Source organism: Oncorhynchus clarkii, chromosome 16 (assembly GCF_045791955.1).
Source record: "Oncorhynchus clarkii lewisi isolate Uvic-CL-2024 chromosome 16, UVic_Ocla_1.0, whole genome shotgun sequence".
Classification (NCBI taxonomy): domain Eukaryota; kingdom Metazoa; phylum Chordata; class Actinopteri; order Salmoniformes; family Salmonidae; genus Oncorhynchus; species Oncorhynchus clarkii.
The window spans coordinates 13,209,486-13,234,196 of record NC_092162.1 but is presented as its reverse complement, the minus strand read 5'-3'; the positions used below and the strand labels follow the sequence as shown (position 1 = coordinate 13,234,196).

The window sequence follows — 24,711 nt, the reverse complement described above, 5'->3', positions numbered from 1 at the left end:
GATCACTTTGATGCTCACAAGGCATGGAGTGGATTAATTCTTCCACTTGAATGAAATGGATTGAATAAGGGTCCGTGGTAAGTCTGTCTTCAGCTCCTGCTACACAGGTACTGATGATAAAGAGGTTGCAGGACAAAAACACAAGGGAAGAACATGACAATATGTTCATTTGGGATCGGGGTTAGTATGGGCTTTTTAAATTCTTAATATATAATTTTAACAGGAAAGTTGAAATGTAAGGGATTATGGTGGACATTGTGACATTCTGTGCTTGTGTGCACGAGGTGGCAGAAAGCTGAAATACTTAAGTGTCTTTTCTAAGAGGTTCTCATGGCAACAGAGGGCAGAGCTGGCTAATGAGCAGGATCAAGTGGCCTGACATCCCAGGGTGACACGCTCATCAGCTCCCCACAGTCTCAGGGGACATGAGTGGGCAGCCATTGCAGGCGTGGAGGGATGATTGGCCCACACACTAATGATCAGAGACCTGAGACCTGATTTCATCACAGACTAATTAGACATAGCAATTAGGTTACTAAATAAACATTGTTCACAGTAGTGTTTATCTTTTCAATCTGTAATTTTGTTTCGCCAAATGCTTATCCTTGTGATTTTCATGAAGGTGTATCTCTAACGTCAGGGTTATCTAACAGCTCATTTGTTAACATGAAGGTGAAATCGAGCAGGGTTTTTTTGTCATAGCCTGGGGAATAGTTATGTATACCCCAAGAGGCCAACTAGAAAAATAAATATTACCCACATCTGTGTTTTTTAAGTAAAATACATCATTAGCATTCAGCTTTGCAAGTTTCAGAAGGTTGTTATCAAACTGGTAGAATCCGTTTTGATAGAGAACTATTGTATTTGTTTTTGTTTAACATTTTTGAGCTACACAATATATATCAAAGTATGTGGACACCCCTTCGGCTATTTCAGCCACACCTGTTGCTGACGGATGTATAATATCGAGCACACAACCACGCAATCTCCATAGACAAACATTTGCATTACTGAAGCGCTCCGTGACTCTCAACGTGGGACCGTCATAGGATACCACCTTTCCAACAAGTCAGTTTAAATTTCTGCCTTGCTAGAGCTACCCCGGTCAACTGCAAGAGCTGTTATTGTGAAGTGGAAACATCTAGGTGCAACAATGGCTCAGCCGCGAAGTGGTGGGCCACACAAGCTCACAGAACGGGACCGTGTAGCGCATAAAAATTGTCTGTCCTAGGTTGCAACACTCACTACGAGTTCCAAACTGCCTCTGGAAGCAATGTCAGTAGAAGAGCTGTTAGTCGGGAGCTTCATGAAATGGGTTTCCATGGCCGAGCAGCTGCACACAAGCCTAAGATCACCATGCTCAATGCCAAGTGTTGGCTGGAGTGCTGTAAATCTCGCCACCATTGGACTCTGGAGCAGTGGAAACACATTCTCTGGAGTGGTAAATCATGCTTCACTATCTGGCAGTTCGACAGGTGAATCTGGGTTTGGCGGATGGCAGGAGAACGCTACCTGCCCCAATGCGTAGTGCCAACTGTAAAGTTTGGTGGAGGAGGAATAATGGTCTGGGGCTGTTTTTCGTGGTTCGAAAAAACTAAGGGCTAGGGCCCTTAGTGCCAGTGAAGGGAAATCTTAACGCTACAGCATTCTAGACGATTCTGTGCTTCCAACTTTGTGCCAACAGGCCCTTTCCTGTTTAAGAATGACAATGCTCCAGTGCACAAAGCAAGGTCCATACAGAAATGGTTTGTCGCGATCCGTGTGGAAGAACCTGCACAGAGCCCTGACCCCAACCCCATCGAACACCTTTGGGATGAATTGGAACACCAAATATGAGCCAGGCCTAATTGGCCAACATCATTGCCCAACCTCAGTAATGCTCTTGTGGCTGAATGGAAGCAAGTCTTCCCAGAAGAGTGGAGGCTGTTATAGCAGCATAGGGGGGCATTAATATGATTTTGTAAGATTTTGTAATGAGATGTTCGAAGAGCAGGTGTCCACATATCTTTTGGTAATGTAGTGTATCTTGCTGCAGGTGCATGGCAACAGAGATAACTTAGAAGAATTGATCACACTGCTCTTGCTAGTATCACTTGTTTATTGAAGCTTAATTTATCGGCCTCTTGGCGTCCGTCAAAGCTTTTTAAATAAAAAAAAAATCTTGATCACCTAAAACATTTTAGAATTGATCTCCTCGCGGAAATTCGGATTACTTTTACAATTGGGCCTTTATGAATCATGTACCTGCATGAAGCAAGGCACCACAGTCGACGTGACTCGTACATCATTTCTCCTCACAGAAAAACAGAGACCTTATTACATGGAGACCTCTGAAATCAGGTTCCTACATTAATCAGACTATTATCGTACAATCGATTTTTTAATGGGACGCTCATGTAATTCCGACCCCTCTGTCACAGTCTGTTTTAAAATCAACTCTTCAGTTTCTGATAAGATCTCTCTCATTGCCTCTCATTTTCAACCGGCTAGTCATAGCCAAATAAGGGGTGCCCTCATCCCTCCCAAAGGCAAAGCTCTGTGAGCGGTTACTCCTTCCTTCTCTGGTGTAGATCTCTCTTTCTCCCTCTTTCAATCTGGAGTCTCCTCACTGACTAGAAAGGATTTTACATCCGTTATGGTCTGGTTTTCTCCTCTACCCTCTTCATTGACTGCCTGAGTCACAGTAAGTAAGTAGACACATTTACTGATGTTATAACTTTAACTGTAATCTGTTAGGTCTTTTCAGATGCTTGTGAGTTCATTCACACCTATAGTGTGAGTTTTGAGGGGGGATTTGAAAACCGCTTTTCTTTCCAAACAGACTTTTTGAGGTATTCAATTTGGCGTATGGTGTAATGTGGCAGAACGTGTGTGGTATTTAAAAGAGCAAGATGGCATGTACACTGCTCATTAGAAGATATCAGACTAGCACCTTCAAAGTACTAAACCTTACTGTATTGAAAGTTGACTTTCTATTGTACACTATGGACTTCACAAGTGGCCTAATGTATACCTGAAATACGGTAAGTATGCAAAATGTAACAGCTGGATGTATGACATGAGAACGGGTTGATGAGGTCACGTAGTGCTGGGAGCTGCAGTGAGAGTCCCTCTCTTTCTGCCTGGTAATGGGTTTCAGGTTGGCTCTGCACTCTACAGGGAACTGGCCTCCCCCTCTCTCTCGCTCGCGCGCTCCTACACTTCTCTCAAGGCCGTGAGATTCAACACTCTGTTAGTCAATGTTACGCTACACCTGAACATGGTAAGGATTCTCATGGGCTTCATTTGGGGTTTTGAACCGTAGCTTCTCTCTCTACCCCCCCCCCCTCTCTCTCCTCTCAACATGCACACCTCAATTAAGCCGAAGCTTGTTAAAACGTGTACAGTGGTGTTGGGAGGGGAGGGTCTGCCCCCGCATTGGTTAGAAACAGCTCCTTGTGAAATTCAATGGGGCACTATGAAGCCTTCCCCTTCTCTCCTCCCCACAGCAGGCCAGTCTCAGATCCCACAGATGGCATCTCTGCCATTGAGCTTCTCCTTGGCCTAGATTTAAAAAGCTGCAGGTCCATCAGTACTGGCCTGGCAAACATTTTAGATCGGTCATATTCTGAGGCCTGAGCCTAGACTGGATAGTATTAGCTTTTTCATATTAACTTTGTTGCCACTGGAAAATCTGGATCTCTTGTTTCACACAAGTGGGGGGCTAATTGTATGTAAGTATAGGCCTCTTATACATTCTACAGTCTGTTGGGGGTTTCTTTATGCCTTCTGCCTTAGTGTTTTTGCGTGCCTTCTGAGTTCAAGAAAAAAGAGAATGCAAGAAAATAAGTTCTAAGAAGTACTTTGCCGTAGTTCGTGTTGAACTTTCTGAAGGGTAAGGGAGTTGCTAGGTCAGACTATCAGCAATTGTTGTTAGTGTTCATCGAACAGATTTACAGTCCCTCCGAGGACCTCTTGAATTGTGGGAACGATTTCCAGTATTGTCAGAGCTGCAGAATGAGATGTGTAGATTGGGTGCTAACTGCAGTCGCTGACTAGCTCTTCCTGTGTTTGACTAAAGCAAACTGTACAGAATATTCCAGAACCGCTAGACTCACAGTGCAGTGAGTAGCCTACAGCCGTGACAAAGATGCTGAAGCGACATCTCCCCCTATAGTTACTGTATACATGTCGTTCCATGACATTAACCTGGCTGAACCTAGAACATTCCATGGAAAGTCAGAAATCCACACAGGCGACACTAGGATTGGAAAACTGCCACTAGATTGCAGAACTGAGCAGTATTATTTTGGCCTAGAGGATAAGAGCGGTGCATGTTTTTCATGCTCATAGTTTCCGTTTGGTTTCCAGGAGCTAATGCAGAACATTATCCTGGATATTTCCCTGAGCCTTTTACATAACCTAGTTCTGTTTTGATAAGAACATCATTCCTTTATCAGGAAAGGTATTCCGATATCAGCCTCTCTAAACAGCATCAATTGATGCTTTTGATAGGTCCAAGCCAGTTCTCCTATCCTAGGTAAGAGGACAAGGCCTGGCCTGGACACAAAATATTTAGTCAACGCTGAAAAAGTCCAGACATCCACTTATGGAAAGACAAACATTACCTTGTGAAGACACAGGAAGCGTGGAGGACAGGCGTTTGGGAGAGTCTCTCTGTTGCTTGAAAGACAATACAAAACAGGCTTGTCAGTTATTGACTTTGAATAGAGTGGAGGAGTGTACAGTGTTCTCTCAGATTGTCCTCATGTTCTTACAGCTATAGTAGGAGAATGATTGTCTGTGTTTACGTCTCAGGATCGTCTGGTTTACACTGTCTGGATGGACGGCTTGGTCGAATGTCTTTGTGCTGAGATACCGTAGCTGACTAGCTGTAGTACAGAGCAGGCTCATTTCTGAGGGTGGTCTGGTCTGCAAGGTATGTCATGAATACCCTGTCAGCTGATACTGGAGTGTATACGCGAGGCGCTGTCTCAACCCTAATTTTAAGAGTTAGCTGGGACGCATCTGCCTGACTGGATCCTGACGGGCTATTTTATGATATTAAAAACATTTTCTCAAAGGGTTTTATTGCCTCTGTTATAGCTGTTTTGGCTGAAGTTTTCAACTGTTTTACATATCAGAAATCTGTGTTTTTTTACGAGGCCTGTGACATTCTTACAGCTTTAAGTATGTATGACCTCTCTCCCAGCGACCTCACCAGAGTAACAAGCACAGCACATTAACCGTCTCACCCTAACCCTCCTCCACAATGTTTCGCTTTCTTAAACCGGGAAAAAGTAGACCTTAAGTGTAAATCATAGTCCACAGTCGCTGAGATGGGGTAGTCCGGCATCCCATAGTGACGTAGCTAGACTCTGAGACACTCGTCCGCGGGGGACGCACAGCTCGAACACGCACCTCCCCAAAATTCCCAACCAGCGTGGCTCCTAATACGCAGTTGGAGGAATTGCTTGAGCTGCGCTGAGGATTTGAAGTGTAAAAGCCAATGGTCCCCGACCCAACAAACATAATAAATATACAGTACCAGTCAAAAGTGTGGAATGTATTTTCTTCTTAATGCGTTTGAGACAATCAGTTGTGTGGTGACAAGGTAGGGGTGGTATACAGAAGATAGCCCTATTTTGGTAGAAGACCAAGTCCATATTATGACAAGAACCACTCAAATAAGCAAAGAAAAATGATAGTCCATCATTACTTTGACATGAAGGTCAGTCCATCTGGAACATTTCAAGAACTTTGAAAGGGTCTTCAAGTGCAGTCGCAAGTTCATTAGAGTTACCAGCCCAAAGAAATGCTTCAGGGTTCAAGTAACAGACACATCTCAACATCAACTGTTCAGAGGAGACTGTGTGAACCAGGTCTTCATGGTTAAATTGCTGCAAAGAAACAACTAGTAAAAGGATACCAATAATAAGAAGAAATTTGCTTGGGCCAAGAAACACGAGCAATGGACGTTAGGCCGGTGAAAATCTGTCCTTTGGTCTCATGAGTCCAAATTTTAGATTTGTCCCGAAGCCACTCCTGTGTTGTCTTGGCTGTGTGCTTAGGGTCGTTGTCCTGTTGGAAGGTGAACCTTCGCCCCAGTCTGAGGTCCTGAGCCCTCTGGAGCAGGTTTTCATCAAGAATCTCTCTGTACTTTACTCCGTTCATCTTTCCCTTGATCCTGACTAGTCTTCCAGTCCCTGGGGATGGTGCCAGGTTTCCTCCAGATGTGACGCTTGGCATTCAGGCCAAAGAGTTCAATCTTGGTTTCATCAGACCAGATAATCTTGTTTCTCATGGTCAGAGTCTTTAGGTGACTTTTGGCAAACTCTAAGCGGGCTGTCATGTGCCTTTTCCTGAGGAGTGACTTCCGTCTGGCCTGTCTACCATAAAGTCCTGATTGGTGGAGTGCTGCAGAAATGGTTGTCCTTCTGGAAGGTTCTTCAATCTCCACAGAGGAACTCTGGAACTCTGTCAGAGTGACCATGGAGTTCTTGGTAACCTCCCTGACCAAGGCCCTTCTCCCCTGATTGCTCAGTTTGGCTGGGTGGCCAACTTTATGAAGTATCTTGGTGGTTCCTTCTTCCATTTAAGAATGATGGCGGCCACTGTGTTCTTGGGGACCTTCAATGCTGCAGAAATGTTTTGGTACCCTTCCCCAGATCTGTGCCTCGACACAGTCCTGTCTGTTCTACAGACAATTCCTTCGACCACATGGCTTAGTTTTTGCTCTGACATGCGTTGTCAACTGTGGGACAGGTGTGTGCCTTTCCAAATGATGTCCAATCAATAGAATTTACCACAGGTGGACTCCAATCAAGTTGTAGAAACATCTGAAGGATGATCAATGGAAACAGGATGCACCTGTACTCAATGTTGAGTCTCATAGCAAAGGGTCTGAATTATTTATTAATATTTTCTATACATTTGCCAAAATAAAAATTAACTGTTTTCGCTTTGTCATTATGGGGTATTGTGTCTAGATGGCTGAGGAAAATGTTTTATTTAATCATTTTTAGAACAAGGCTGTCACATAACAAAATGTGGACAGTAAAATCTATTTAGCCTCAAATAAATAATGAAACATGTTCAATTTGGTTTAAATAATGCAAAAACAAAGTGTTGGAGAAGAAAGTAAAAGTGCAATATGTGCTATGTAAGACAGCTAACGTTTCAGTTCCTTGCTCAGAACATGAGAACATATGAAAGCTGGTGGTTCCTTTTAACATGAGTCTTCAATATTCCCAGGTAAGAAGTTTTAGGTTGTAGTTATTATAGGAATTATAGGACTATTTCTCTCTATTTCATTAACCTTTGACTATTGGATGTTCTTATAGGCACTTTAGTATTGCCAGTGTAACAGTATAGCTTCCGTCCCTCTCCTCGTTCGTCCCTGGGCTCGAACCAGCAACACAACGACAACAGCCACCATCGAAGCAGCATTACCCATGCAGAGCAAGGGGAACAACTACTTGAAGACTCAGAGTGAGTGGCGTTTGAAACGCTATTAGCGCGCGCTAACTAGCTAGCCATTTCACTTCGGTTACACCAGCCTCATCTCGGGAGTTGATAGGCTTGAAGTCATAAACAGCGCAATACTTGACACACAATGAAGAGCTGCTGGTAAATCGCACGAAAGTGTTAGTTTGAATGAATGTTTACGCGCCTGCTTCTGCCTACCACCGCTCAGTCAGATACTTAGATACTTCCATGCTTGTATGCTCAGTTAGATTATATGCAATGCAGGACACGCTAGATAATATCTAGTAATATCATCAACCATGTGTAGTTAACTAGTGATTATGATTGATTGTTTTTTATAAGATAAGTTTAATGCTAGCTAGCAACTTACCTTGGCTTACTGCATTCGCGTAACAGGCAGTCTCCTTGTGGAGTGCAACGAGAGAGAGGCAGGTCGTTATTGCGTTGGACTAGTTAACTGTAAGGTTGCAAGATTGGCTGGGTGGCCAGGTGACATGGTGAAAATCTTTCGTTCTGCCCCTAAACAAGGCAGTTAACCCACCGTTCCTAGGCCGTCATTGAAAATAAGAATGTGTTCTTAACTGACTTGCCCAGTTAAATAAACATATAAAAAATACATTAAAAAATTGGCAAATCGGCGCCCAAAATTACAGATTTCCGATTGTTATGAAAACTTGAAATCGGCCCTAATTAATCGTCCATTCCGATTAATCGGTCGACCTCTAGTGTATAGCTGTCCTTTTTCAGGACCCTGTCTTTCAAAGATAATTCGTAAAAATCCAAATAACTTCAGCTCTTCATTGTAAGGGTTTATACACTGTTTCCCGTGCTTGTTCAATGAACCATAAACAATGAATGAACATACACCTGTGGAACGGTCGTTAAGACACTAACAGCTTACAGACGGTAGGCAATTAAAGACACAGTTATGAAAACTTAGGACACTAAGAGGCCTTTCTACTTACTCTTAAAAACACCAAAAGAAAGATGCCCAGGGTCTGTGGAACTTGTTCAGTTTATGTCTGTTGTTGAATCTTGTTATGGTCATACAAATATTTACACATGTTAAGTTTGCTGAAAATAAACACAGTTGACAGTGAGAGGACGTTTAAGAATACTAGACTATACTAGGTGCAATTTAGAAATGAGGTTGTTCATCAGTTTTTCTCTTGTGTCAGTAACCTACTACAGTCACTCAATTAGCCATGTCAGCTAACAATTTTTTATTTTGTTAGTTAGTCTAGCCAGCTATCTAAACTTATAGTAATCATTGCTTAATACCAACCTGGCCTCACAGGGCACGTGTACAAATGCCGGGACTCCAGTAGGCACTCATCAATTTTGTTTGTCATTCTCACTCATATCATATTAAAATGGCATAAGTTAATACAAAATGTGTAGAATTGCAGGAAATTTGCTTAAATATGCAAAAATGTCTCTCCACCCAATGGCAAAATGGGTACAATTCCAGGTAATGAACTTTAAAACTTACATTCTTCTCTGCACTGCCACAAAATATTTTGTCACGAGATGGACGGGACCCCCAACCAAATCTCACTTGGGGCCCCCAACAGGCTAGACCCGGCCCTGCGTCCATTGCATCTGGGTGAAATCTGAGATGTACTATTCCATATCAGCCAGCATCCCTATGCTCTGAGAAACTAGGGAGGAGCTCTGAATGTGACGGGTTTCAGCGGATACACCGAGCCTTGATCCAGAATACATCCACCTCCCCCACTCCACCCCACTCTCTCTTGCCGTAACACTAGCCCACCCTGCTTGTCACTTCCACACCATGGGGGGCTCATATGCCAGGCAGCACAGCATTGTAACATGTTGGGGACAACTGTGTTCTGTTTGGGTCACATGACAGAGGACCGAGGGGTTCAGAATTCTAAAAGGATCAACAGGTCACTACTGTCACATAGAGGCCACGTCCCACGCATGGCTCAGCTGAGTCAGGCTGTTAGTGCACTGTCCATGCTAATCACTGCCCAGAATGGCTGGCTCACTGGCTGGTTGCCAGGCAGAGAAATCTGCTGGGCCTTGATAATGGGTTAATGCATTGATATGTGTTCTATAGTTTACTGTACTGGTGCCATTTGAGTATGGTATCGGATGGATGAGGGATTTTTACATGTTAAGAGACAAAGCAAAGATATATTGTTAGGTTATATTCAAAGTTTATTTGGGACAGTTGGTCAGTCATGTCTGTTCACTTTTTAAATTTGTGTATACATAGTGGCTCTCCCACGAAACCTGAGAGTCGAGGAGACTATCGAGGGAATTTCCCCCTCTTCGAAAAACACAATAAAATATCTCTCCTATTTCGAGCCATATTGCGGATGTTGTTTCCATGTGTGACTGACTGACATACGTGTGTGTGTGTGTGATGGGAATAGTCAGACTGGTAAGGACTTGATGTACGTGTCTCAGTAGTGTAGGCAGCTGCCATGTGTCCATCAAACAGGGCACATTCCCTGTGCTCCTCTGCGTCTGCAGAGCCACGGCCGGGCGAGTCTCACATACAGGGCAGTTGGGGTTTCCATCCAGGGTTCAGATTCTCTGGCCAGGGACCACACACACCATCAAATTACTCAAGAGGCATGGAGGACACACACACGCCAGCTCTGGATTCCAGACAGACAGACCAGAGAAGCTCTCTTTAGGTGTTTATGAACTGTGATGAGCTTCTATCTGGGCCATTTCTCTTTTATTCCCAGCACTGGGTCTTCGACAGAGTCTGTCAGCATTCCAGTGTATGAAGTATGAAGGGACTCCGAGGGAGTAGTAGTCATCTTCCAGTTGTACCAAGTGAGGAATACTTGGAAAAAGCTCAACAGTTCATGCAGGCCGCACTTCGCTAATATCCCTTTGATCTAGAATGGCATGGCATGACGGCGATCTAAAGCTGTTGCCAGGCAGACTGGAGAGAGACATGTTGTAATCCCTCTCAACGGCCCATGTTCTGGGTGTGTGTAGAGTAGACGTTGTGCTCAGAGAAATAAGTGCCAGTTAATGGACTTGTGCTGTCTCGGTCTGTCCTGGAACCCACGACTACCTGGAAAACGGTGGCAATTGTTACTGAGTGGACTATTCTGGCTAAATAAATACATGAAATGAATGTCCTGCGTGGCTCTTTCCTAACTAGTTAAGATGAATCCATATTCTGTGAGAGAGCGAGTCGTTTGACACCGAGAGGCAGGCAAACATCAAATGGACACCACTCTGCCTACAGTGGCTCTTGGTTTGTTTTCTTGCATACATCTGCTGCTGGAACACAGGCAACAAGGGCACAAGAGCTTCGCAGCTTTGCTGTCCCATGTGGCTCAGTTGGTAGAGCATGGCACTTGCAATGCCAGGCATGTGGGTTCGATTCCCACGGGGGACCAGAACATTAAGCATTAAAATGTATCCACTCACTACTGTAAATTGCTCAGGATAAGCCAGTCTGCTAAATGACTAAATTGTAAAAAATGTAACTTGACAATTTTGTGACTGGCTGCTGTAGCCTAATTTACAGAACGTGCAGGCTGGTAGATTTCAGGCCCCGAGGGGCCAGTTTAAAATCTGACAACAGCAAACTGGCCTTTCAGACAGGAAACCCATCCCATGAGCAGAACGTTTATCTGGGCTGGTGACTGCAGGGTCCATGACTTCTGGACTACTTTCATCGTAAACAGGAGTTTTTTTGTTTGTTTTTTTGTGTGCCATTTTTCTTTCAGCATCGGGGCTTTCTGTTAGTCAGACCTGGGTTGAAATGCTATTTGGGTTTGAAATCTTTCAAATACCTGAGCTTTGGCTTGTCTGGAGTGCCAGGTTTGGACTTTTCTATTGGTTTCATTGCAACAGGTAAGCTCAATCAAGCACAGCTAATGTGTCTGGTTACAAAGGACAAGTAATGGTAGAATAATTGCAGCTGGTTTCACAGAAACGTTGTCAGAGTGAGATGAAATGCTCTCGGAAGCCAATAAGATCAAGCTGTTGTGTTAGTCCTTTTACCTTGGCTAATTTCCTTTTCAGATGTAAAATGGCTTTAGGATATCATAAGGACGACATTATAGAGACACCATGATCTGGTATTACTGTAGCACCTGACCATCCAAATTGCCCTTGTTTTCTTGAACAGTTCAGACACCCTGTGTATTTTTGTAAAAGCTGTGCTATGTAATGTTCTGCGGCACTTCAATAGAGGAGAAAAAATGAGAACCAGCTAATTGAATTGCCAAGTATTATAGACTGTCTGCTTATCCTGGTTGCCGTGACAATAATCTACTTAATTCTGGCTTTAACAAGGCAAGAGGAGGGTGTTATTGCACTAATGATATTGAAACATGAGATACCTGATGCTTTTGGGGTTTATGTTATGAATCACATTTTTTCAGCCCTTAAAATACATTTACCATAACAAATAACTGGATGAATAATTCTGAATATTTTCTTAATAGAATCAAACCCAACCTGCAAAGGTCTTGCTGTCTCTCTAAGAAGTAACAGTCATCAGTACTGCTCTGACTTCAAAGTCTGGGAGCTTACCTGAGAGCGCACAATGCTCTATTCCCTTATCATGCTGTCTGGCAATAGTGAATAATTGTGCTGGAAAGTGACTTCCTGCTCAGGTCCTCCATTCATTCAAACCTCTTAAGTCGCTACCTCGGTACATGTGTATACTGTAGGTCTAGTGAAGAGCAAGGACAAATTAGCAGGGTCATTCTGTTCAGAGGAAGGGCAAAGATTTAGCTAACTGTTTTTCCTGGAACCGATTGGTAGTAATGGCAGAATAATGGCAGCTGGTTTCACAAACGTTTTCAGAGTGAGATGAAATGCACTCGGAGGCCAGTAAGATCGAGCTGTTGATTTAGTCCTTTACCTCAGCTCTTTTCCTTCTCTTTGGATATCAGAAGGAAGACATTATGAAGACCTCTTCTGATCTTTACAAATGTTACGTAACCCCGGGTGGATTTAAGATTACCAGGATTACATTTGTTAGTTGGAGTGTGTCATTTTAACTTTTAAAACCTTGTTTATACATACCAAAGGCTTGATCAGCCTGCTCATCATTTTGAGGCTGCAGAAGAAGAAATTAGATGTCGGGTAATAATATATGTATAGTAAAAGGGTCCCAGCTGTGTTTATGTATCATATGTAAAACATGCATGCTATGCAAATCCGCTAGGGATAAGGGGATTCCTCTATACTCAAATAGAGTAGTATTTGTATTTATTAAGGATCCCCATTAGCTGCTGCCAAGGCAGCAGCTACACTTCATGGGGTCCAAACAAGATTAAGGGTATTATATAAAAATACATTAAACGGTACGTCATACAACACGTTATTACACCACTACTCTACCACTACAGATCTACAGTACCTATGTTCCTCTTTGTGGAACTTGACCATATGACTGGGCAGTAGTCCAGGTGCTATAGACTTCTTCCCATCTTAGCTACTGTTACATTTATGTTTTTACCATAACAGTTTACGATCCAGGATTACTCCAAGCAGTTTAGTCTCTTCAACTTGCTCAATTTCTAAATTTTAGTTATTACAAGCTTTAGTTGAGGTTTAGGGTTTAGTGAATGGTTTTGTCCCAAATACAATGCTTTTAGTTTACAAATATTTAGGACTAGCTTATTACTTGCATTTCTTAAACTGACTGCATCTCTTTGTTAAGCGTTGCAGGGATTTCACTTGCTGTGGTAGCTGATGTCTATGATGTGGACTCATCAGCATACATAGACATACAGGCTTTACTCAGTGGCAGGTCATTAGTAAAAAAAATAAAAAGTCAGGGACCTAGACAGCTGCCCTGGGGTATGCCCGACTCTACCTGGATTAGGTTGGAGAGGCTTCCATTAAAGAACATCGTCTGTGTTTTGTTATACCTCTCAATCCACAATATAGCAGAGGATGTAAAGCTATAACACAAACGTTTTTTCAGCAGCAGACTATGATCGGTAATGTCAAAAGCTGTTGAGTGCTCTTCCCTATAAGCGTGATGACAGTCAGTTTTTATTTTGTTTACTGTGAAATAACGTTGTATCTGGTCAAACACAATTATTATTATTAGCTAGAGGAGCTCCACTTTAACCCAGGTCTCCATAATTAGGGTTAACCAGGTCATTATTGTAGAAGATATAATTTGTTCTGAATAATTTAGCTGTATCTGGCCAAACAACATTTTTTTTTATAAATACATGTCTTCTCTTCTGTCCACAGATCCACCATGCGCTGAGTGTTGAGGACAACCTGCTGCACCCGTGCAGGAAGCTCCTAGCCTTTGCTGGATGTGTGTGTCTCAGGGTGACATGCCCGACTCAGCCTAGGTACGTGTACCGTGCCAGCTCCCAGAGGACCTCAGTGTATGCCCATCTGACCGGGGCCCTGTTGGAGGCCACTGCCGCCCTCGGGGCCCGAAGCACTTTGCCCAGTGTAACCGTTGGCTCCACTGGACACGCCATGCTCAAAGGTAAGAAGGTGTGTGTGTGTGTTATAGGAGGCTAGTGCATGTATGTATGTATCTTTACTACCGTTCAAAAGTTTGGGGTCACTTAGAAATGCCCCCAAAAATGTTCCATTTTGAAATAACATCACATTTTTCAGAAATATAGTGTAGACATTGTTAATGTTGTAAATCACTATTGTAGCTGGAAATTTTTGAATGGAATATCTACATAGGCGTACAGAGTCCCATTATCAGCAACCATCACTCCTGCGGAGTTCCTCTGTCCAGTGGCTGTGTTCTTTTGTGTCTGTGTTCTTCTGTCCAGTGTCTGTGCTCATCTTAATCTTTTATTTTTATTTGCCAGTCTGAGGTATGGCTCTTTCTTTGCCACTCTGCCTAATAGGCCAGCATCCCGGAGTCGCCTCTTCACTGTTTACGGGGGTACTATTTAATGAAGCTGTCAGTTGAGGACTTGTGAGGCGTCTGTTTCTCAAACTAGACACTTTAATGTACTTAATGTCCTCTTGCTCAGTTATGCTCCCACTCCTCTTTTTATTCTGATTAGAGCCAGTTTGCGCTGTTCTGTGAAGGGAGTAGTACACAGCCTTGTACAAGCTCCTCAGTTTCTTGGCAATTTCTAGCATGGAATAGCCTTAATTTCTCAGAACAAGAATAGACTGATGAGTTTCAGAAGAATGTGCTTTGATTTTGGCCATTTTGAGCCTGTAATCGAACCCACAAATCATGTTGCTTAACTAGTCAAAAGAAGGACAGTTTTATTGCTTCTTTAATGATCACAACAGTTTTCAGCTGTGCTAACATAATTGCAAAAGGGTTTTCTAATGATCAATTAGCCTTTTAAAATTATAAACTTGGATTAGCTAACACAACGTGCCATTGGAACCCAGGAGTGATGGTTGCTGATAATGAGCCTCTGTACTAGAGGTCGACCGATTAATCGGAATGGGCGATTTAATTAAGGCAGATTTCATAACAATCGGAAATCGGTATTTTTGGACACCGATTTGGCCGATTTTTAAAAAATAAATAAATAAATACATTTTGAACACCTTTAATTATCCTTTATTTAACTAGGCAAGTCAGTTAAGAACACATTCTTATTTTCAATGATGGCCTAGGAACAGTGGGTTAACTGCCTTGTTCAGGGGCAGAACGACAGATTTTTACCTTGTCAGCTCGGGGATTCAATCTTGCAACCTTAGTTAACTAGTAACATTGCCTGTTACGCGAATGCAGTAAGCCAAGGTAAGTTGCTAGCTAGCATTAAACATATCTTATAAAAAACAATCAATCAATCATAATCACTAGTTAACTACACATGGTTGATGATATTACTAGTTTATCTAGCGTGTCCTGCGTTGCATATAATCAATGCGGTGCGTATTCATGAAAAAGGACTGTCCTTGCTCCAATGTGTACCTAACCAAAACATCAATGCCTTTCTTAAAATCAATACACAGAAGTATATATTTTTAAACCTGCATATTTAGCTAAAATAAATCCAGGTTTGCAGGCAATATTAACCAGGTGAAATTGTGTCACTTCTCTTGCGTTCATTGCACACAGAGTCAGTGTATATGCAACAGTTTGGGCCACCTAATTTGCCAGAATTTTACGTAATTATGACATTACATTGAAGGTTGTGCAATGTAACAGGAATATTTAGACTTATGGATGCCACCCGTTAGATAAAATACAGAACAGTTCCGTATTTCACTAAAATAATAAACGTCTTGTTTTCGAGATGATAGTTTCCGGATTCGACCATATTAATGACCTACTGCTCGTATTTCTGTGTGTTATAATTAAGTCTATGATTTGATAGAGCAGTCTGACTGAGCGGTGGTAGGCACCAGCAGGCTCGTAAGCATTCATTCAAATAGCACTTTTGTGCGGTTTGCCAGTAGCTCGTCGCTGTGCTTCAAGCATTGCGCTGTTTATGACTTCAAGCCTATCAACTCCCGAGATTAGGCTGGTGTAACCAATGTGAAATGGCTAGCTAGTTAGCGGGGTGCGCGCTAATAGCGTTTCAAACGTCACTTGCTCTGAGACTTGGAGTGGTTGTTCTCCTTGCTCTGCATGGGTAACGCTGCTTCGAGGGTGGCTGTTGTCAATGTGTTCCTGGTTCGAGCCCAGGTAGGAGCGAGGAGAGGGATGGAAGCTATACTGTTACACTGGCAATACTAAAGTGCCTATAAGAACATCCAATAGTCAAAGGTTAATGAAATACAAATGGTATAGAGAGAAATAGTCCTATAATTCCTATAATAACTACAACCTAAAACTTCTTGCCTGGGAATATTGAAGACTCATGTTAAAAGGAACCACCAGCTTTCATATGTTCTCATGTTCTGAGCAAGGAACTTAAACGATAGCTTTCTTACATGGCACATATTGCACTTTTACTTTCTTCTCCAACACTTTGTTTTTGCATTATTTAAACCAAATTGAACATGTTTCATTATTTATTTGAGGCTAAATAGATTTTATTGATGTATTATATTAAGTTAAAATAAGTGTTCATTCAGTATTGTTGTAATTGCCATTATTACAAATACATTTTAAAATTCGGCCGATTAATCGGTTTCGGCTTTTTTTTGTCCTCCAATAATCGGTATCGGTATCGGCGTGGAAAAAGCATAATCGCTCGACCTCTATTCTGTACGCCTATGTACAATTGAAGTCGGAAGTTTACATAATGTTGGAGTCATTAACTCGTTTTTCAACCACTCCACACATTTCTTGTTAACAAACTATAGTTTTGGAAAGTCGGTTAGGACATCTACTTTGTGCATGACACAAGTCATTTTTCCAACAGTTGTTTACAGACAGATTATTTGACTTGTATCACAATTCCATTGGGTCAGAAGTTTACATACACTAAGTTGACTGTGCCTTTAAACAGCTTAGAAAACTCCAGAAAATTATGTCATGGCTTTAGAAGCTTCTGATAGGCTAATTGACATTATTTGAGTCAATTGGAGTTATACCTGTGGATGTATTTCAAGGCCTACCTTCATACTCAGTGCTTCTTTGCTTGACATCATGGGGAAATCTCAATAAATGAGCCCCAAAAATTGTAGACCTCCACAAGTCTGGTTCATCCTTGGGAGCAATTTCCAAACGCCTGACAGTAAGTACCACGTTCATCTGTACAAACAATAGTATGCAAGTATAAACACCATGGGACCACGCAGCCGTCATACCGCTCAGGAAGGAGACCCGTTCTGTCTCCTAGAGATGAACATACTTTGGTGCGAAAAGTGAAAATCAATCCCAGAACAACAGCAAAGGACCTTGTGAAGATGCTGGAGGAAACAGGTACAAAAGTATCTGTATCCACAGTAAAACGAGTCCTATATTGACATAACCTGAAAGGCCGCTCAGCAAGGAAGAAGCCACTGCTCCAAAACCGCCATTAAAAAAGCCAGACTACGGTTTGGAACTGCACATGGAGACAAAGATTGTACTTTTTGGAGAAATGTCCTCTGGTCTGATGAAACAAAAATATAACTTTGGCCAGAACAGCCGAAGAACACCATCCCAACCGTGAAGCACGGGGGTGGCAGCATCATGTTGTGGGGGTGCTTTGCTGCAGGAGGGACTGGTGCACGTCACAAAATAGATAGTTTTCCTTCCTCGTGATGCTGTGTGGATATATTGAAGCAACATCTCAAGACATCAGTCAGTGGGTTAAAGCTTTGTCACAAATGGGTCTTCCAAATGGACAATGACCCCAAGCATGCTTCCAAAGTTGTGGCAAAATGGCTTAAGGACAGCAAAGTCAAGGTATTGGAGTGGCCATCACAAAGCCCTGACCTCAATCCTATATGGGCAGAACTGAAAAAGCGTGAGCGAGCAAGGTGGCCGACAAACCTGACTCCGTTATTCCAGCTCTGTCAGGAGGAATGGGCCAACATTCACCCAACTTACTGTGGGAAGCTTGTGGAAGGCTACCCAAAAGGTTTGACCCAAGTTAAACAATTTAAAGGTAATGCTACCAAATACTAATTGAGTGTATGTAAACATCTGACCCACTGGGAATGTGATGAAATCATAAATCATCATTTCACATTCTTAAAATAAAGTGGTGATCCTAACTTGACCTAAAACATGGAATTTTTACTTGTATTAAATGTCAGGAATTGTGAAACTGAGTTTACATGTATTTGGCTAAGTTGTATTTAAACTTACGACTTCAACTGTAGATATTCCATAAAAAATCTGCTGTTTCCAGCTCCAATAGTCATTTACAACATCTGATCAATTTGATGGTATTTTAATGGACAAAAAACTTGCTCTTCTTTCAAAAAGAAAGAAATATACAATACAGGGTATGTGTGTGTGATCAGCCAATGTTCTGTTAAATCTGAGAAGGTCCCTCAGAAGGGCCCAGAAGTCCCTCTGTGGTTTGTGTCCTCATAATAATGCAGCATACTGACTACTACAATGACACTAAACCTTTTTTGGATGCATCTTGTACCACACACAGTTTATAGCAGTTTAACAGAAAGTGGTCTGAACTTCAGATTACCTAGGTAGAACTTGAATTGGCTTGTATTTCTGTCTGACTTCGCTCTCTGTCCCCGCTCGTGTTCCAGAAGGGAAGGTCTGTGTGTTCCTGTGGGTTGCTCCTGATATTTGAACTGCAGTTTAATAGAATAGAAGAGGTTCTCATTAGTCATGTATTCCCCAGTGATCTGCTCTCTTATTTTTCCCACATGCTGGCTAGCTCAGGTCTGGCCGCATCGGGCCATGTGAGAGAGGACATGTCTGTCTGTCTGTCTAACCTAGGCCAGGCACTCGGCACGTTGGGCCCTGTGGTCGTATAATTTGTTGTTTTAGACTTACCCAATACTTGTGAAGCCTGTGAATCACTAAAAAGCCTACTCATTAATTGAGCTATTTCTAGCACCTTATCACTAACTTAAGGCCTGGAGCATTCAGAACTGTTCAAATCTTATGTTCTCTAAAGTTCTTTATTTGTTAGTGTGGGTTTTCCAACGTTGTTATTCAGAGATATTAGATATCAATCCTTGTGTTGATGAGACTGATGGTGCCAACTAATGAGAAAAACAACCCACGCTAATCTCTTCACTCTCCCTAGTTTAGCTAAGTGCCTGCAGTGAGTCACGCTGAGGTTCAACTCTGCACCTCGTTCAAATCAGAAAAGCTAGAAAATTAAAAACGCAATATGCACTTCAAAGATGGCTGCTTTTCTCCTTTGATTAGCACAAGTACTTTATTTCCCCTCTCTCCCTGATTGTCTCCTAGTCTAATCTGATGTTGGCTGACGTCTGCCTTCTTTCTGGCTGGCCCACACACTCTCTGTGTCTCTTTGTGTCTCTCGCGAGAGTCTCTCGTGCTGTCTCTCTGTCTCTCTCTCACGCTCTACAGTGATGATTTCACCTTGAAGTCTCCCGTGGGCCTGTCTAGCACGATGATGTAACACCCACACACACAAAGAGAGAGCGCTGTAAGCTTATCCCCCCTCTGGCTCGGACGAAAATCCTGCTGGACAGAGGCCAGGTGACAGGCCGTCTGATGCGGCTTTGACACATTGAGTCACTAGCCCCCTCGCCATCCTTGCCGTCCAAATATTAATTGCAGGAGCATTCCTTTGATATAGAGTCCGGGAAGGCGTACGGCATTCGTTCAATACCAGAACTGAAAGCCGATAGAGCCCTTTGTAGGACTTGATTGAGATGCCGGTAGCTGTCGTGCGAGGTTGGATTGAGGTGGTAAATGGGGAGAAAGAGACCCCCGATGTTAGGCTATGCTATGGACTGGAGAAAGAGACCCCCGATGTTAGGCTATGCTATGGACTGGAGAAAGAGACCCCCGATGTTAGGCTATGCTATGGACTGGAGAAAGAGACCCCCGATGTTAGGCTATGCTATGGACTGGAGAAAGAGACCCCCGATGTTAGGCTATGCTATGGACTGGAGAAAGAGACCCCCGATGTTAGGCTATGCTATGGACTGGAGAAAGAGACCCCCGATGTTAGGCTATGCTATGGACTGGAGAAAGAGACCCCCGATGTTAGGCTATGCTATGGACTGGAGAAAGAGACCCCCGATGTTAGGCTATGCTATGGACTGGAGAAAGAGACCCCCGATGTTAGGCTATGCTATGGACTGGAGAAAGAGACCCCCGATGTTAGGCTATGCTATGGACTGGAGAAAGAGACCCCCGATGTTAGGCTATGCTATGGACTGGAGAAAGAGACCCCCGATGTTAGGCTATGCTATGGACTGGAGAAAGAGACCCCCGATGTTAGGCTATGCTATGGACTGGAGAAAGAGACCCCCGATGTTAGGCTATGCTATGGACTGGAGAAAGAGACCCCCGATGTTAGGCTATGCTATGGACTGGAGAAAGAGACCCCCGATGTTAGGCTATGCTATGGACTGGAGAAAGAGACCCCCGATGTTAGGCTATGCTATGGACTGCAGAAAGAGACCCCCGATGTTAGGCTATGCTATGGACTGGAGAAAGAGACCCCCGATGTTAGGCTATGCTATGGACTGGAGAAAGAGACCCCCGATGTTAGGCTATGCTATGGACTGGAGAAAGAGACCCCCGATGTTAGGCTATGCTATGGACTGCAGAAAGAGACCCCCGATGTTAGGCTATGCTATGGACTGGAGAAAGAGACCCCCGATGTTAGGCTATGCTATGGACTGGAGAAAGAGACCCCCGATGTTAGGCTATGCTATGGACTGGAGAAAGAGACCCCCGATGTTAGGCTATGCTATGGACTGGAGAAAGAGACCCCCGATGTTAGGCTATGCTATGGACTGGAGAAAGAGACCCCCGATGTTAGGCTATGCTATGGACTGGAGAAAGAGACCCCCGATGTTAGGCTATGCTATGGACTGGAGAAAGAGACCCCCGATGTTAGGCTATGCTATGGACTGCAGAAAGAGACCCCCGATGTTAGGCTATGCTATGGACTGGAGAAAGAGACCCCCGATGTTAGGCTATGCTATGGACTGGAGAAAGAGACCCCCGATGTTAGGCTATGCTATGGACTGGAGAAAGAGACCCCCGATGTTAGGCTATGCTATGGACTGGAGAAAGAGACCCCCGATGTTAGGCTATGCTATGGACTGGAGAAAGAGACCCCCGATGTTAGGCTATGCTATGGACTGGAGAATGTATTCACCCAGCAGGTTTAGAAACTATAGCAGTTTACTCCAGTACTTCTCTTATTCGTACAGTATGATCCACAGCAAAGGTTTTGAGTCAAAGCCCGCAGAATACATGTAGACTCTACCTGCCTCGGTTTTGATTTGCAGACTCGGTTCTGATAACTAAGAGCATTTGGCCCGAAGCACATCCGTCGCCTTTGATATACAGATTGATGATGATCTCTATATACGGCAGTCTCCCTCAGGAGTCCAGTTGATGTTTTCCTCTGTGGAAGAGTCTTTTCATAATAGAATGTCAGTCTGGGGTTTGTGTTGTTTGAAGTGGAGGCTGAGTGTGGTTGGGACTGTACCACACACAGTGGATGAGTCCATCACCGCCTTGCGATCTTGTTCTCATCTCTGGAATATGAAAAACATTGTATTAACCCTTTCTTCAAAGGGTGAGGTCAGTGAGGCTTGTTTTGGGATCCACCCGTCTTCTCCTCTTCCTGGCCTTCTTCCAATTGGCTACATACTGTTACTGTCATGTTCCCTTCAGTACATGGTCACTGATGTTAAAATGCTGTTGTAGCCTTCCAGCCAAGAGCAGTGTTACTGCGACTATCTACTGTAATAAGTAGAGAACAGATACAGTGAGGTGTAGAGGGCTATTGAGCGACTTATTTAGAGATGGGAACAATCTCATTTTATGACTGGCATTTGTGAGGGCGTAGGACTTTAATAGAATATTTCTAAATCATGCCAAATGATCAGAAGCATTCTAACACTTGATAAAGGCGTTTCAAACTTAGATGTTCAGAGGCACGCCGATGACCGAGAGACTCGGTGACGTCAGTGCTGTATGTGGATTGAGGACATTTGCAACCACCCTCGTCGTTATTGTTATGAGGGTTGAGTGTGTCATACTGGCAGCTGCAAACGCAAAGAACGGCTTCAGAAAAATGCTGACTGGAATAGCCAGGTCAAGATCAGGTCAAAGTACAGCGAGATCCACCAGTATGCTAGAATGAAAAGCGCTTGTTTTGTCTGAAGTGCAGATCCACATGGCGAGAGGTTAGAGAGGATGCTTGTCAGCCCAGGTTGTCAGCTAGCGTTGTATATGTTGAACTGCTTGTGGACGGACAAAAAGCAGGTGTGGGTTAAACAATTAAGCCTTTCCTTCTCTTTTGAGTAGTCATGATATGAAAAGCCATGTTCAGTTTTTTTTGTTTGTGTACTGAATAGGGTGAAGCTTGAAGTCTTTTGTCTTACAGATCATATTGTCTAAATGTGGTTTAAATGACTAATTTCAGGGAAATACTGTTTGGCTTCCTCCCAACAGGCTGTTGATATACATTGTGTGTTTGAACCATATATTTGGCGACATGGACGGGGGAAGTCTCCAGTTTTTAAGGCTGTCAATGATGTATGACCTCATGCCTTACAGAGATGACATCACAGGTCCCAGAGTGGTGGGGAAAAAAACCAAAAACCTGGGTCCAAGAGTTTTTTTCCTTATCTGGTAGTCAATCCAGGTAAAACTGGACCTTATATGGTATGAAGGTGTTTATCAGTTGTTAAAAGTTTTAATATGGGCTATGATGGGACCAGTGTTTTTGTCATCCGGTCACATGGTTTGAAAAACTCTCCTGGAAAAACTCCTGGGTTTGGGGAGGATGAAAACCCTGTCAAACTGCGGCAACCTGTACTTGTTTCACATCAATTCATATGGATTGTTTTTTTAAAGCTAGACTAACAGGGAGAGGGTTTTCCTCTGCACAGACAGCCAGCATGATTGGACAATGGCACTCACCAGGCTGAGCTTGCGTCATACAGGTTTGCATTGTGTAGGCCTGCCCTACGCAACTGTAGGCCTAATAAAACAATTATCTCAGTCTGTCAGCTATTGTGTTTATTGAGTAATTCAAGTTTACTCTTAACACAAATAACTGGGCTATAAATACTTAATGTTAGTGCTTTGTTTACCCTGGCCAGAGGGACAGAGAGTAGTAGTGTGAATGATGTGTTATCAGTGGCGTATTGCAAGGCAACATGCAAGGTCCCCCCAAAGTAATAAATAAATTGTATATTCATTTATTTTGGCGTTGTGAAAACAGCTAACTGCGGGGGATGTGTGGCTGTCACGCTTGCTAAATAAATAAGCTACCAGAGGAAAGTGGAGAGCGCGAGTTCCTTAAATCGGATTTCTCAAGACATACACAGAGCCTGCAGCAGCACTCCGATGTGAAGGACAGAGAAATTGTGCGTGAGTTGACCAATCATGAGGGAATTTGTTTAAGAAAACAAAATAAACACACGTTGCGCCTTTTTTTTTAACACATTAGCATCAATATTTTTTTATTAAACTAAATCAGAAAAGTTGAGGCGCTGCCCCACCTAAGTGAAAAGTGCTGGGGAAAATGCCAGCTTACCACATGCATTCTGGCAGCACTGAGTATTACCTTGATATTCTGTTAGTCAGACTTAAATGTTCCTTTGGACTGGGGAGTGACTAAGCTTTATCCGAATATATTTATCTGAAAACCATTTTACGACCGCCAATAAATCAATGGTACACTCCTTTTCTCTGAGATTTCCCTCCACTTTGTAATTAGTCATATTTGGCTTCTAGACTACATGTTTAGATACTTGACTCCCCCTCTGTGGAGGGACATGTATAGTCTTCATGTGTATGTAAACTGACCTCACAGAGAGGAGCTGGGGGAGGGAAGGGGAAGGGGGAGGGAGGAGTGTTGGGGCTATCGGTGTCTCTCTGTGTGGGGTGTTCTAGCTGGAGGTGGGGGGGCTGGCTGCTGGCGCATGGCTGTGAGATTTGTAGCGTGTCAGCTCGGGGAGCAGCAGAGCAACGAGAGCTGGAGAGCAGCTGGCGCTCCTGATGTGGACAAGTGCACCTCGCCGGTGCTGTGTGAACAACCACGGAGCTAACAGTAACGCTGCTCCCGCCGTCCGCAGCTCAGCCATGAAGCACTCCCACAGGATGGACTTCAAGCTGATCAGTAAGTGGGCTTTAAATGAAACCGTCTAGAGACAAAAGATTCAGTGCTGTAGTCCTATGGAATGTACTATACTGGGAGTGTGTGGAGTATGCTGTGAGTGTGGACTGTGCTGTGAGTGTGTGGGCTATACTATGACTGTACTGGGGGTGTGTGGACTGTACTGGGGGTGTGTGGACTGTACTGGGGGTGTGTGGACTGTACTGTGGGTGTGTGGACTGTACTGTGGGTGTGTGGACTGTACTGTGGGTGTGTGGACTGCACTGGGGGTGTGTGGACTGTACTGGGGGTGTGTGGACTACACTGTGACTGTACTGTGAGTGTGTGGACTATACTGTGAGTGTGTGGACTACTGTGAGTGTGTGGACTACTGTGAGTGTGTGTGGACTACTGTGAGTGTGTGGACTATACTGTGACTGTACTGTGAGTGTGTGGACTATACTGTGAGTGTGTGGACTGTACTGTGTGTGTGGACTATACTGTGAGTGTGTGGACTATACTGTGACTGTACTGTGAGTGTGGAGTATACTGTGAGAGTGTGGAGTATACTGTAAGAGTGTGGAGTATACTGTGACTGTACTGCGAGTGTGGAGTATACTGTGACTGTACTGCGAGTGTGGAGTATACTGTG

General features: G+C 43.4%; 1 protein-coding gene and 1 non-coding gene across 9 annotated transcripts in view; both read left to right on the top strand.

Moving 5' to 3' along the window:
• Positions 1–24,711, top strand: part of LOC139367988 (1-phosphatidylinositol 4,5-bisphosphate phosphodiesterase epsilon-1-like) — a 76,864-nt gene that overhangs the window by 22,282 nt on the left and 29,871 nt on the right. For 7 of the 8 annotated variants that reach the window (XM_071106449.1, XM_071106448.1, XM_071106447.1 and 4 more), the window contains exon 2: positions 13,687–13,936. In XM_071106449.1, the coding sequence (XP_070962550.1) occupies positions 13,687–13,936 (250 nt within the window). Of the gene's footprint in view, positions 1–13,686; positions 13,937–23,870; positions 24,084–24,711 lie in introns of those variants that run through there. The other variant, XM_071106451.1, reaches the window with a different exon arrangement.
• Positions 10,785–10,858, top strand: trnaa-ugc (transfer RNA alanine (anticodon UGC)). The gene has a single exon. It is a non-coding gene; the product is annotated as a tRNA-Ala (tRNA).